The 12,717-nt window shown below is 40.9% G+C and overlaps 2 protein-coding genes across 2 annotated transcripts; both read left to right on the top strand.

Moving 5' to 3' along the window:
- Nucleotides 1-5,896: 5,896 nt before the first annotated feature.
- Nucleotides 5,897-8,332, top strand: LOC149083930 (uncharacterized). The gene has a single exon (XM_089235231.1). The coding sequence runs from the start codon at nucleotides 5,897-5,899 to the stop codon at nucleotides 8,330-8,332; it is 2,436 nt and encodes an 811-aa protein (XP_089091357.1).
- Nucleotides 8,333-9,642: 1,310 nt separating this feature from the next.
- Nucleotides 9,643-10,824, top strand: LOC149083929 (uncharacterized). Its single transcript, XM_089235230.1, has one exon. It carries the CDS (start codon nucleotides 9,643-9,645, stop codon nucleotides 10,822-10,824), a length of 1,182 nt encoding a protein of 393 aa, XP_089091356.1.
- Nucleotides 10,825-12,717: the final 1,893 nt, after the last annotated feature.

The raw sequence follows: 12,717 nt of genomic DNA, 5'->3' as shown, positions 1-12,717 counted from the left end.
AATAGGATATCAACAACAGATTGAAGTAAATAAACGAAATAATGTGGATGACTCGTTTTTTTCTCCCTATCTGCAGTAAAATAATAAACAACTCGCACAAACTTTTGTAACGACCATGGCCCCACATCCTGCCGCAGGACCCCCCCCCCCCGGCTGTGATCTTTGGCGGGCCCTCAGACCAACCTTTCAACAGCCCTTCTATATAGTAAACTTTTAGCGTAAAAAAATAAAAAAATGACAAGAATTGTCGCAGGCAATGTCCGGGCTGCACAATTCCATTATGTACACAGGTTTTAACCTGGGATACGCTCATTGGCGAAGATCACAATGACGCCATTTAAGATCGAGGGAAATTCTAACTCCGAACCTTTCTCGTGACGTACTAGCCGAAGAGCCGAACATTACCGATTCGGAGCTATGGCTGTTACGTTTGGCAACTTATCGCCAAACACCAGGATTCATTAAAGATCACGATATAACATTACAAAGATATAAAATTTTATAGCAACATAATATAATTATCATAATAATGATATACAATATAATATCACAACTCAAAAAAACATGCTTCCGACTACTTTATTAATAAATGCCCCTGTAGGCCGAACTTCGTTCGCCGCGGGCCTGCGGCCCACAAACGGCTTCGCTCCTCCGGCCATTACAGGGGGCCCCTGCCTCCGGACTGAAAATATCAACTATGTTGTCACCACAACCAGAAATATGGCAAAACTTTTAAGTTGAAACAAGATATTCGAAAAACAGACCGCGGGTACCACAATTAAAAAAAGAATTCGAGTGAGATTACATTGATATTCGACCCCACAACCTTCAACTCATTAACCCCGTACTCTAACCATTACACCGACTGGCGCACGCGGATGGCATCTAAAATTAGATAATGTATTATTAAACGTTGCCAGGCAGTATATTGGCGCCAACCAACAGTCGCCGGAAAAATGCGCGCCAATAAATATGTCGCGCATGCGCATTACATCGAGTTCCGAAGTTAAGATCGGGTGTGACGATTTAGTGACGTAATAGTGATCTTAGCCAATGAGGCGCATCCCATGTTAAAAATCCTATGTACGGTATGGAATTACGCGTCCGGGCTGGAGCCCTGTCATCCCAACTCTTGAGGAGTGTGCCGTGATAACGACAGAATACCTTATCGAATTTTTTTTTTTTGGGAGATATATACCTCTTTCTATTTTAATTAGTGTTATCAACAGTTTTTATTTCAACAAAATTTGGAGAACAGTGAAAAAAAAATTTCCAGGAAAATTCTTCATAACGAATTTACTATCTCCCGTTTGCGGAAAAAACGCACGTGTTCGGAACACGTCCTGAAGGGGCGGGCAAAATTACAACCAATAGAGATAAAGGATGCGGAGGGATATCAAAAATTGGTACAGCGGTTTATTTACATCAGGACCCAAGTTAGAGCTAACAGAGTATACAAGAATCGGAAACCATCGCGCGCACTATGTTCACACTCTAAGGGAAGTTTCCTCTGGATTCTGAAAGCAGTCAGAATTTTCATACCCCTTTTCACTTGGTTTATTTCCTCACATATGAATCTATTTTCACAGCGCTTTGCGTTGAGCCACCTAACATGGCTCCCCTTGCATTTGATTTTCATCCATGCGCTCCAACCCCTAAAATGTCTCAAGACTATTGATGGCCCGAGGTTGAGAAAAACTGGTATAAAAAGGAATTTCCAATGCTGTAAGGTAGCTAAAATTTTATTGAATTAACAATGAAAAACGCTGATATAGTGCGAACCTATTCCCCCCCCCCTCCAAGAAAAAGAAAAAAAAAACCCTTCAACCCAGGTTATAACGACACGATTCCCCCTAATCTATTTATCTATTTTTTTCTTTGAATTGCATTAAAACCGAAAGTAAAATATTTTTTCAAATGTGCATTCAAAACCTAGTGACTATTTTTCTTTCTCAACTCAAGTATTCACTTTCAGTTCTTCTGGCTCGGCTCCTGGAGATAAGGAGAGGAAAGGAATCGACCTGAGAAAGGTATGGTGGTGAACTCTAACATTTTTTTAAATATCAAATATTCAAGTTAATACGTGATTTTTTTTTTATTTACGGCTACGGAGTAATATGAAAGGCCAATTAGACTGGGACTGTGGAACCTATTTTTTTAAGCCGATTTCAAATGGTTGAGCTTTAACCTTTCACCCTGACTGAGGTGTATTTACGGGGGATGGGAGGGCAGGCGGACCATAGCCCCGGATGGCAAATTTGAGGAATGAGTGGTCAAGAAAAGTACAGTAGAATGGGAGGGAAGTGCTGAAAAACAACAAATCCATCTCTGATTAGAGGCCGACCAGGTCACAGAGTGACCTATAGTGTGTGAAGCATGTGAGTGACCAAAAGAGTGACATATAGAGCAAAGGACTAGGTCAGTGAGCAAATGAATGAATGAATGAGCAAACCAGTGAGCAAATACGTGAGTGAGCAACCTAGTGTGAGAGAGTGGGTTCCCCTACTGAGGGAGTTAGGCCCCTTTCACACGGAGTGGATGCGGATGCGGGTCCGCATACCCTTTCACACGAGCACCTTAACGATGCGGGCGCCGCATCTTTAGTTTGAAATTCATGCATAAAAACTATTTTTTCGCCATTTTTGTAATTATTTTTCTCCTTAACCCCTGATTCAGTGCCCATAGGCAGTCTAGAGACATTCTATGGTGGTTTAATCTAGAGCCCCATAGAATATGGGTATAAAGATTCCTTCATTCCAATCCTCACAAGTAGTCGATGGGAGAAAATATCTTAAAATATTTTCAAAAAATTTTGAAAAGAAAATCTGTCAAAAAAAAAGCACCACGAACTTGCTTCCAGCTAACTCAAAAAAGTTTTCTAATACTGTCGTTCTTCGCCGAAACGCGTCGATCAAGAAAAATTTTATTTGCCTTAAAAGAGTGTGAATTTTTTGTATAAATTAAAACCAGGCAAAGTTCTCATTTTTGTGATAAAATTACAGATAAATTTCAAATTTACGCATTGAGTCAAAGTTATTATAGAAATGGGTAAAACAAAAAGTTAATAATTATTTATACTCTACTACTTAGTACTCACATCATCAATTTGAGTTCAAGGAAAAAATACTGAGATCTTCATTTCTGAGATGGCTATGATGAAATTAATGGATTGTGTACTAAAAAATAAATAAATCAGTTGTATTTTAGGTATTAGATAAAGCTTTTGATACAGTAAAATAGGACATCTTAATAGAAAAACTAAATAAAATTGGTGTAAGAGAGATCTTTCAGTCATATTTGTGTGTGCATGTGAAATTTCATTACAAATACAACACCACAACAGGCAAAATGCCCAACGAGGTGGCTGAGAAAAAGATGACCATAACAAATATGGATGTAATATGTTTCAAAAATACAGCAACCCAATTAAAAACACCATCACAAAAATATAAACAATATAAAACCTTACAGCATACTCCAGTCCTGGACGAACTAAGCCTTGAAAAAGCGGAAGAATGACTTTAGGAGAACGCGAAGAGACCTTTTTGAAAATGAGACTAAGCATTCTATTCGATTTTTTGACCACAGCTGAACAATGTTCAGAATACCTAAGCCGCTCGTCAATGAGAATTCCCAAATCGGTGACCCTAGTTTCATCCGGGATAGTGACACCATTCAACTCGTAAGAAAACCGTAGGTTGTTCGAACCAAAATGAGCGACCATGCACTTATTAACTCTAAACATCATGCTCCATTCATTTGCACATGCTGCAATCCTGTTCAAGTTGGTCTGCGGTAATTCCCTATCGCGTTGATTCCCGATTACCCCCATTAACTTCACGTCATCTGCGAATTTGCTAGCAATCCCATAGATACCTTGATCGAGTTTATCGACAAAAAGTGAAAGCAGTATGGGGGCCAAGGATACTTCCTTGAGGAACTCCACTTGTGACGCCTGTCCAACCAGAGAATTCCCCGTTCACTATAACTCGTTGCGACCTATCTCTTAACCAAGATTCTATCCTATTCAGCAAGTTTCCCCCAATCCCACTCTCGTGTAAACGCTTCAAGAGTTTACCATGTTGGACCCGATCGAATGCCTTCTGGAAATCAAGGTAAACAAGGTCGACATTTTTGCTCTTACCCAAAGCCTTAGTCACGTGGTCATAGAAGCAAAGGAGGTTAGTTACACATGACTTCCCCTTCCTGAACCCATGGTGATTATCCGACAATACATTATTCTAGTCTATCCACCTCACAAACTGCCTTTTGATGATAATTTCCAAAATTTTCGAGATGGAGCTCGTCAAACTCACTGGAAGATAATTGGATACAGCCTCTCTACTACCCTTCTTAAATATCGGAACAAATAATCGGAACAAAACCTTGAGACGATACCCTCAGCAACACTACTCCTGTATATCTGTGCGACTGGCCCTAACAATTCAACGTCAGTTACGATTGTCTGCTTGTTTGAACTTGTCAAGTTGACAAGTTTCCATTTAATTTTGTTAAGTCAAAGATTTTTCACATATTTTTTTTTTTCCATTGAAATATTCCATTGAATATTTTTCCATTTTTTTAACCAACTATTCAGTTGTTTCAGTGGACGAAACCAGAACGGTATCGTTTGCGAATGAGACTAGTATACCTTTACTTATGTAACGTAACGCACTTTATTAACATGCTGAATACGATATAAAATTGCATTTTTTTAAAGGATATCGTGTTTTTTTTGTGGTATTGTTTTCTTCGTCATAGGCGAAAGAACTGTTGGAAAAGAAAATTATACAGGACTTCAGAGCAGCAGCTGTACAGATAAGGTGGGGATTCACAAAGCTGGAACGGTTTGCCGAACTTTTCGAGAATGACGACGATGACGACTAACCAAAAGATTATGAGTTTTTGTTATTGTTGTGCTCCAGCATTGCTCTGGCATTGTGAGATGTTTCGTTAAAATAAATATGCTATATATATAAAAAGAGCGCATAAAATTAATTTTTTAGTGAAAAATTCAAGACTACGTGCAAACGGGGGGGGGGGGGGAAGGTTGGTTTTTTCTCGATGCAGATATAATTTTTAAACCTCAGGGTGTTTAACCAACTCCAGCTATAGCAGATATATAAGCTATAGTATAGATCAGTGTTTCCCAAAGTGGACAATATCACCCTCTGGGGAACGATGGAAGGGTACGGGGGCGGTAGAAGCTTGGGGTTTAGTATAGGATCCTATGGGTTGACTTGAGTTGGGGGAGCGATGAGAAGGAAAAAACTTAAGAATGGAAGGTACTTAAAGGCGATGGAGCGAAAAGTTTGGGAATAGATCGGTAGTTCTCAACCGGTGCTCCGTGTGAACTGTCCTGGTACTCCGCGGCCGCTCGAGGAAAATATGAAAAACTAAATTTGAAGAAAAAAATATATAAATGTTTTTGAACAATAAAAGTAAATTAGCTACTTCGATGAATAAATAAAAAAATATGCCTGCGGGGCTCGCCATAGATATTGTTAAAGCCCGTGCGTATCCATGTATTTGTGATTCGCCGTAGGGAGGCGCTTTGGGAGAGAGTGGGGGGAATCGACCTCTCCGGGGAGGGTCGGTCTTTTCTTCTCTCTCTTACAGCGCGCTCCTCAATAAGTTTAAGTTTGGGTTCTCTACTTGAGAGACACGCACGTACTTTACGGGGCCTCCGTTCGCCCATCTTAATGATTGTTTCTAAGCTGTTTTTAAGCAATTAAATTAGTTATTATTGTTACTCCATAGTGTTGCGAACTTATGTGACTCGATTCTCTGTCTCTGGTGAGAACTAGTTAGCTACTGAAAACAAACATACAGTCCACGAAAATACATTGGTCCGTCGGAGCACCGGAGGTAGAGGAAAGACGCCATTCAAACCACTATGGAGCGCATCACCGACCTAAATATGAAAAGAGGGACTATCAAGGCGAAAGTCTCGCGTCTTGAAGGACAGCTAACTGATGATGCTGAACTGATGGACATCGTTCAAATTCGCAACAAATTGAGCAGTGTCGCTGAAATCGCGGCTGACACCAGAAATCTACGAAACGACTTCTTTGAAGTGCTCAAGGACGAGGAGGTAGAAAAAGAGGAAGAAGAACTCCTTTGTCTTGAGTTCAGGATAGAAGGAATCAAGGTTCGACTAGATAGACTTCTCTTAGATGAAGTGAGCATAGGCTCAGAAACAGAATCATCTGGGACGGCTCAAGGCAGGCGAGGGCTACAAATGAAACTCCCTGAGCTGCAGTTAGCCAAATTTGCTGGTTCATTCGAAGAGTGGAACACATTCAAGTGCCACTTTACTGCGGTCATCGGCAACAACGGTGGACTTTCGGATGGACAGAAACTGCTTTACCTACGATCATCGCTAGAAGGAGAGGCAAAACATGTGGAAACGCCAGATGATACCTACTCATCACTGATGAAGGCCTTGGAAATGAGATATGAAAACAAGCGATTCATAGTGAACAGCCACATCAATGCCATTATATGTTTCCAGAGGCTAGAAAGAGAATCCTCGAGGGATCTCAGAAAGCTAGTGGATGAACTTTGCAAACATCTTAGAGCACTGACGCTTGTCGGATTGGGAACCGACAAGCTCTCAGAGTCGCTTCTGATAAACATCGTGCTTCAAAGGGTTGACAAGGAAACAAGAAAGAGTTACGAAATGTCCTTATCTTCCAATGAAGTGCCTGAGTGGAAGGACTTTCTAGAATTTCTCCAAAAACGTTGCGCTGTGCTAGAGAACATCGAAAGATCAAACATCGATTCTTCTTCGGTAAGAGTGAAAGCACCAAAATATGCCGGAGGAGTAAAAAATTTGGTGTTGGAGACCAAAGAGCGCGAATCTTGCCCAGTTTGCTCCGGAAAGCATGCAATTTACAAATGCCGGAAATTTCTGAACATGCCAACGGGGGAACGCTTTCATTTAGTGAGAGGGAAAGGTCTATGTTTCAATTGCCTCTCGAATTCACATCGCATAGCCGGTTGCCAAGCAAGAAGTTGCAGCGGGTGTGACAGAAAACATCACACCCTTCTCCATAGGCAAGAAGTAAGCGACAATACGTCAAAAGGGAAAAAAGAAAGTGAAAGAGGTCGGGAGGAGAAACAGGACAGCGAAGAGAAAAAGATGACCCCTTCAGCTGAGCTCGACCCTCCAAGTTCAACATCGGGGTGTTTTGTTTCGGATAGCTGCAAGCAAACGCTATTGTCCACGGTGGTGATAAGCATCATGGATATCAACGGGGAAAGGAGACCCTGCAGAGCACTTCTCGATTCTGCCTCACAATCGAATTTTATTACCATCTCATGTGCAAGATCGCTGGGGCTGAAAGAAGAAAGAACACATATATCTGTGTCCGGGTTGAACGGAGCAACAAACATCATCAGCAGGAAAATACGAGCTACGATTGTTAACGAGGAGAGAACCATTGCTAAGGAGATGGAGCTTCTCTTGGTTCCAAAGATCACTGGTTTAACTCCAATGAAGCCCGTCAACGTTGCCTCCCTCCGTCTTCCAAACCACATCAAGTATGCGGATGCCAATTTTCACTCTCCTGGCAAGATTGATGTATTGCTCGGAGCGGAAAACTTCTTCCAATGGCTAAAGGAGGGAAGAATAAATTTAAATTCCGGGCTGTTACTTCAAGAGACGGTTTTCGGCTGGATCGCCACTGGCAGAGTCCCACAAGATGGGAATCATATTTCTACGTGTCACTTACTGACAGAATCCTTAGAGGAAAACTTAAAGAAATTCTGGGAAATAGAAGAGGTAAATGACCTCTCCCCTCGCCTTAGTCCCGAAGCCATCCAATGCGAGGAAGATTTCTTGCATTTCTGCGCCCGCAACGACGATGGTGGAAGCATTGTGAAGATGCCGCTGAAGGTAGACCAGCATCCACATCTTGGTCATTCAAAGATGGCAGTAGAGAGAAGTCTAGACTCCCTTTGGAGACGCATGGAAAAAGTTCCAAATCTAAAAAGATTACAATCGGAGCTGATAGAACTACCCCAGTGTGCACAAATAAACTTGCGCAAGTGGTGTATGAATGTGAAAGACTTGATGCCGGCATCATCAAAACCCACTGCCCAGGTTTATCCAGTGCCAGATGGAGCCTCGTCTACTGTGAAGACCTTGGGACTCTGTTGGAACACCACCGAGGACTACTTCTCATTCAAGGTAACCCCTAAATCTTCTCAGTACACAAGGCGGGCTGTATTATCAGGAATAGCTACTATAATTGACCCACTTGGCCTTATCGGCCCGGTCGTTGCTAAGGGAAAAATATTCATGCAAAAACTATGGCTACAATCCTGAAAATACGGTTGAGTTGCATGGGATCGCAGATGCATCTCAAAACGCTTATGGTGCAGCTGTTTACATCAGATGCATTTCTCGTTCAGGTGACATAACCGTCAGGCTGTTGTGTAGTAAGTCTAGGGTTGCACCCCTGAAATCGCTTACAATACCAAGATTAGAGCTATGCGCAGCACTGCTATTGTCCCAATTGATTCGTAAATCTACAGTAGCATTACGAACGTCCTCCGGAAGAGTTATGTTGTGGTCAGATTCCACTATTGCTTTGGCCTGGATCGGCACTTCCGCACACCAGCTGAAGACCTTCGTTGCGAATAGAGTATCCAGCATACAGGAGCTGACCAAGGAATATCATTGGAGTCATGTCTCTTCGTCTCAGAATCCTGCAGATCTTGTATCTCGAAGCGCCAGCCCTAAAGAATTGCTTGGTAATTCACTGTGGTGGAATGGACCCGAATTTTTGATGCAATACATTGATGTTCCTCTCCAAGATTGTGAAGACAGTGACCAATTGGAATTACTTGTGTACATATTGCAAACAATTTATTTACTCTATTGTGTACTTCACATCGTTTGTAAATCATTAGTATGTATAGAGTGCAAATCATTAGTATGTATAGAGTGCAAATCATTAGTATGTATAGAGTGCAAATCATTAGTATGTATAGAGTGCAAATCATTAGTATGTATAGAGTGCAAATCATTAGTATGTATAGAGTGCAAATCATTAGTATGTATAGAGTGCAAATCATTATGTTAGTATTTTTAGTGTGATAATCGTTAGTATGTTTAGTATGATAAATCATTAGTTTGTTTAGTAGGATAAATCGTTAGTATGTTGTACAGTTCAAGTGTAGAGTAATGTGATACGTAATTTGAATGTGTTGAAATATAAATATTTCAAGGCCGGGCGGTATGTTAAAGCCCGTGCGTATCCATGTATTTGTGATTCGCCGTAGGGAGGCGCTTTGGGAGAGAGTGGGGGGAATCGACCTCTCCGGGGAGGGTCGGTCTTTTCTTCTCTCTCTTACAGCGCGCTCCTCAATAAGTTTAAGTTTGGGTTCTCTACTTGAGAGACACGCTCGTACTTTACGGGGCCTCCGTTCGCCCATCTTAATGATTGTTTCTAAGCTGTTTTTAAGCAATTAAATTAGTTATTATTGTTACTCCATAGTGTTGCGAACTTATGTGACTCGATTCTCTGTCTCTGGTGAGAACTAGTTAGCTACTGAAAACAAACATACAGTCCACGAAAATACATTGGTCCGTCGGAGCACCGGAGGTAGAGGAAAGACGCCATTCAAACCACTATGGAGCGCATCACCGTCCTAAATAGGAAAAGAGGGACTATCAAGGCGAAAGTCTCGCGTCTTGAAGGACAGCTAACTGATGATGCTGAACTGATGAACATCGTTCAAATTCGCAACAAATTGAGCAGTGTCGCTGAAATCGCGGCTGACACCAGAAATCTACGAAACGACTTCTTTGAAGTGCTCAAGGACGAGGAGGTAGAAAAAGAGGAAGAAGAACTCCTTTGTCTTGAGTTCAGGATAGAAGGAATCAAGGTTCGACTAGATAGACTTCTCTTAGATGAAGTGAGCATAGGCTCAGAAACAGAATCATCTGGGACGGCTCAAGGCAGGCGAGGGCTACAAATGAAACTCCCTGAGCTGCAGTTAGCCAAATTTGCTGGTTCATTCGAAGAGTGGAACACATTCAAGTGCCACTTTACTGCGGTCATCGGCAACAACGGTGGACTTTCGGATGGACAGAAACTGCTTTACCTACGATCATCGCTAGAAGGAGAGGCAAAACATGTGGAAACGCCAGATGATACCTACTCATCACTGATGAAGGCCTTGGAAATGAGATATGAAAACAAGCGATTCATAGTGAACAGCCACATCAATGCCATTATATGTTTCCAGAGGCTAGAAAGAGAATCCTCGAGGGATCTCAGAAAGCTAGTGGATGAACTTTGCAAACATCTTAGAGCACTGAAGCTCGTCGGATTGGGAACCGACAAGCTCTCAGAGTCGCTTCTGATAAACATCGTGCTTCAAAGGGTTGACAAGGAAACAAGAAAGAGTTACGAAATGTCCTTATCTTCCAATGAAGTGCCTGAGTGGAAGGACTTTCTAGAATTTCTCCAAAAACGTTGCGCTGTGCTAGAGAACATCGAAAGATCAAACATCGATTCTTCTTCGGTAAGAGTGAAAGCACCAAAATATGCCGGAGGAGTAAAAAATTTGGTGTTGGAGACAAAAGAGCGCGAATCTTGCCCAGTTTGCTCCGGAAAGCATGCAATTTACAAATGCCGGAAATTTCTGAACATGCCAACGGGGGAACGCTTTCATTTAGTGAGAGGGAAAGGTCTATGTTTCAATTGCCTCTCGAATTCACATCGCATAGCCGGTTGCCAAGCAAGAAGTTGCAGCGGGTGTGACAGAAAGCATCACACCCTTCTCCATAGGCAAGAAGTAAGCGGTTAAGAAAGGGTTCGCTAGTCAAAAAAGGTTGATAACCGCTGGTATAGGTAGTAGTACAGTATCTACTATAGCTGGTGTTGGTTCAGCCCTGACTTAAACGATGGCAGTGGCACACACATAACCCTTCAAGACAGGATTGAACTCCATGAGGCTGAAAAATAATATTTAAAGCGAGAAAAAAAACTAAAAAAACTCGACGTATGTGCGTGCAGGATTTGAAAGGGTCATAACTAAGGCTAGGAGTTTTATGATTTAAAAACCGTCAGAATTTGTTCCTATTTGTTCCACAAAAATGCATTTATGCCATAAAAAAACTGAAAATATACTTTTATAAAACAGGTTGACGATATTTCCTCGAGAAAAATAAGGGAAATTACAGGATATCGCCAATCATTGTCAAAAATGATGCCAAAAGCACGCAAATAAAATTGTCAATAGTTGCTAATATCGCAGAAAAATCGCCAATCACAGCGACGCCCCTAAAAGTCGTTACGCACATTTTGAGAAACGCTGCCTTAGGACCGGGATCACACTGTAAGAGTTTGATAAAAGATCTTTTATAAAACTTGAAAATTGAAAAAAACAAACAGTAAGCCTATTTGAATGTGTTTTTTTTAAAAAGTTTATTGGTTGCGTTCGCTCAAATGTAACAGATACGCTTATTGACTGAATTTTTCAAGTTTTATAAAAGAAATTTTTATCAAATTTTCATAACGTAATTCCGGTCTCAGAATGAAAATTCATCGAAGTATCAAGAGACTGAATTTTTTGTTGTTTTTATACGACTAACTCAACATCAATTTCGTTACTTCAACACAGGGGTGGCCAACCCCTACATTTAGTACGTTAGGCACTCTTAAACTAATTACTATGAGATGACTTTCTCTATTGAATGCGTTTCTATTTGGTTCATCTTTGGACGTACCTGCTGGACGTCCATGTGGGAGACATGCACTAATACATTTACATTGTATACCCAATTCATGGGGTAGGGGGGAAGGGGAATAAACCCACTTAAAAAATTTATTAGGGAGTAAAGGGCGCAAGCATCCTGAGACCTCAGCTTCCGGTGTCTATGCCCAACATGGTAAAATGAAATTTTCTACCGATATACGTGCATACACAATCTGCAATGCAGTAATCAAATTTATGACTTCAAAATAAAAACAATTTAAAACTCAAAACAGTGACAAACTGAACATGTTTTACTAAGATAGAGGACAGAGCCGATCAATATTTTGATGGCATGGAAAGAATGCTCGTGTCCCGTAAAACGGGGCGTATGGTGTGCTGAAATTCTCGCATGTCTAAAATAATCTTGATTGTGGCATGGCTTGGAAAAGGGTTGGCCACTAGGGTGGGTCGAAAAATGAAGTTTTTATTTTCAAATCGCTAAAGTGTGGAAAAGTTGTTTCATTTAATAAGAAGAAAAACGACGTAAAAAGTTTTTAAACCTGTTGATGGCTTCCGTTCACGTATTGTACTCGAAATTTATGGATATTGACGAAATCGAACATTTTTCTTGAATTTTTTAATATCAGTTAAAATTGTACGATCCACACGCAAATTTTTGTTATGACTTCACTCATGACTGACTTTATGGTTCAATAAAGTAAAGTAAATTATTCAATTAAAACATCATTAATATTTCTCAATGTTTATTGGTGACGCTACGTGTTTGAAAAAACGGAATTATCCAAATTTTTGCAAATTTCATTGTGCAGCTTTTCGCCAGTTTTGTCAGAACCAAGAATTCATCACAAAGTCGAGTTCCAGCCACGCACTACCCAAACAATTATCCAAAGTAGGCGTGTGTGCTTGTAATTCACATTATATTTTAGAACTAGTCACCAAAATTGACTAGATTCAGTGGTTTACAGTTATTACTTCTAATGT

This window comes from Pholcus phalangioides, unplaced genomic scaffold, assembly GCF_987345545.1.
Source record: "Pholcus phalangioides strain wild (caught in Gottingen) unplaced genomic scaffold, Ppha-v1.0 ptg000008l_1, whole genome shotgun sequence".
Classification (NCBI taxonomy): domain Eukaryota; kingdom Metazoa; phylum Arthropoda; class Arachnida; order Araneae; family Pholcidae; genus Pholcus; species Pholcus phalangioides.
This window is presented reverse-complemented; position numbering and strand designations above follow the sequence as displayed.

Excerpts from the sequence above, each read along its gene's own strand:
- LOC149083929 (XM_089235230.1), top strand. The coding sequence starts at position 9,643 with ATGGAGCGCATCACCGTCCTAAATAGGAAAAGAGGGACTATCAAGGCG.
- LOC149083930 (XM_089235231.1), top strand. The coding sequence starts at position 5,897 with ATGGAGCGCATCACCGACCTAAATATGAAAAGAGGGACTATCAAGGCG.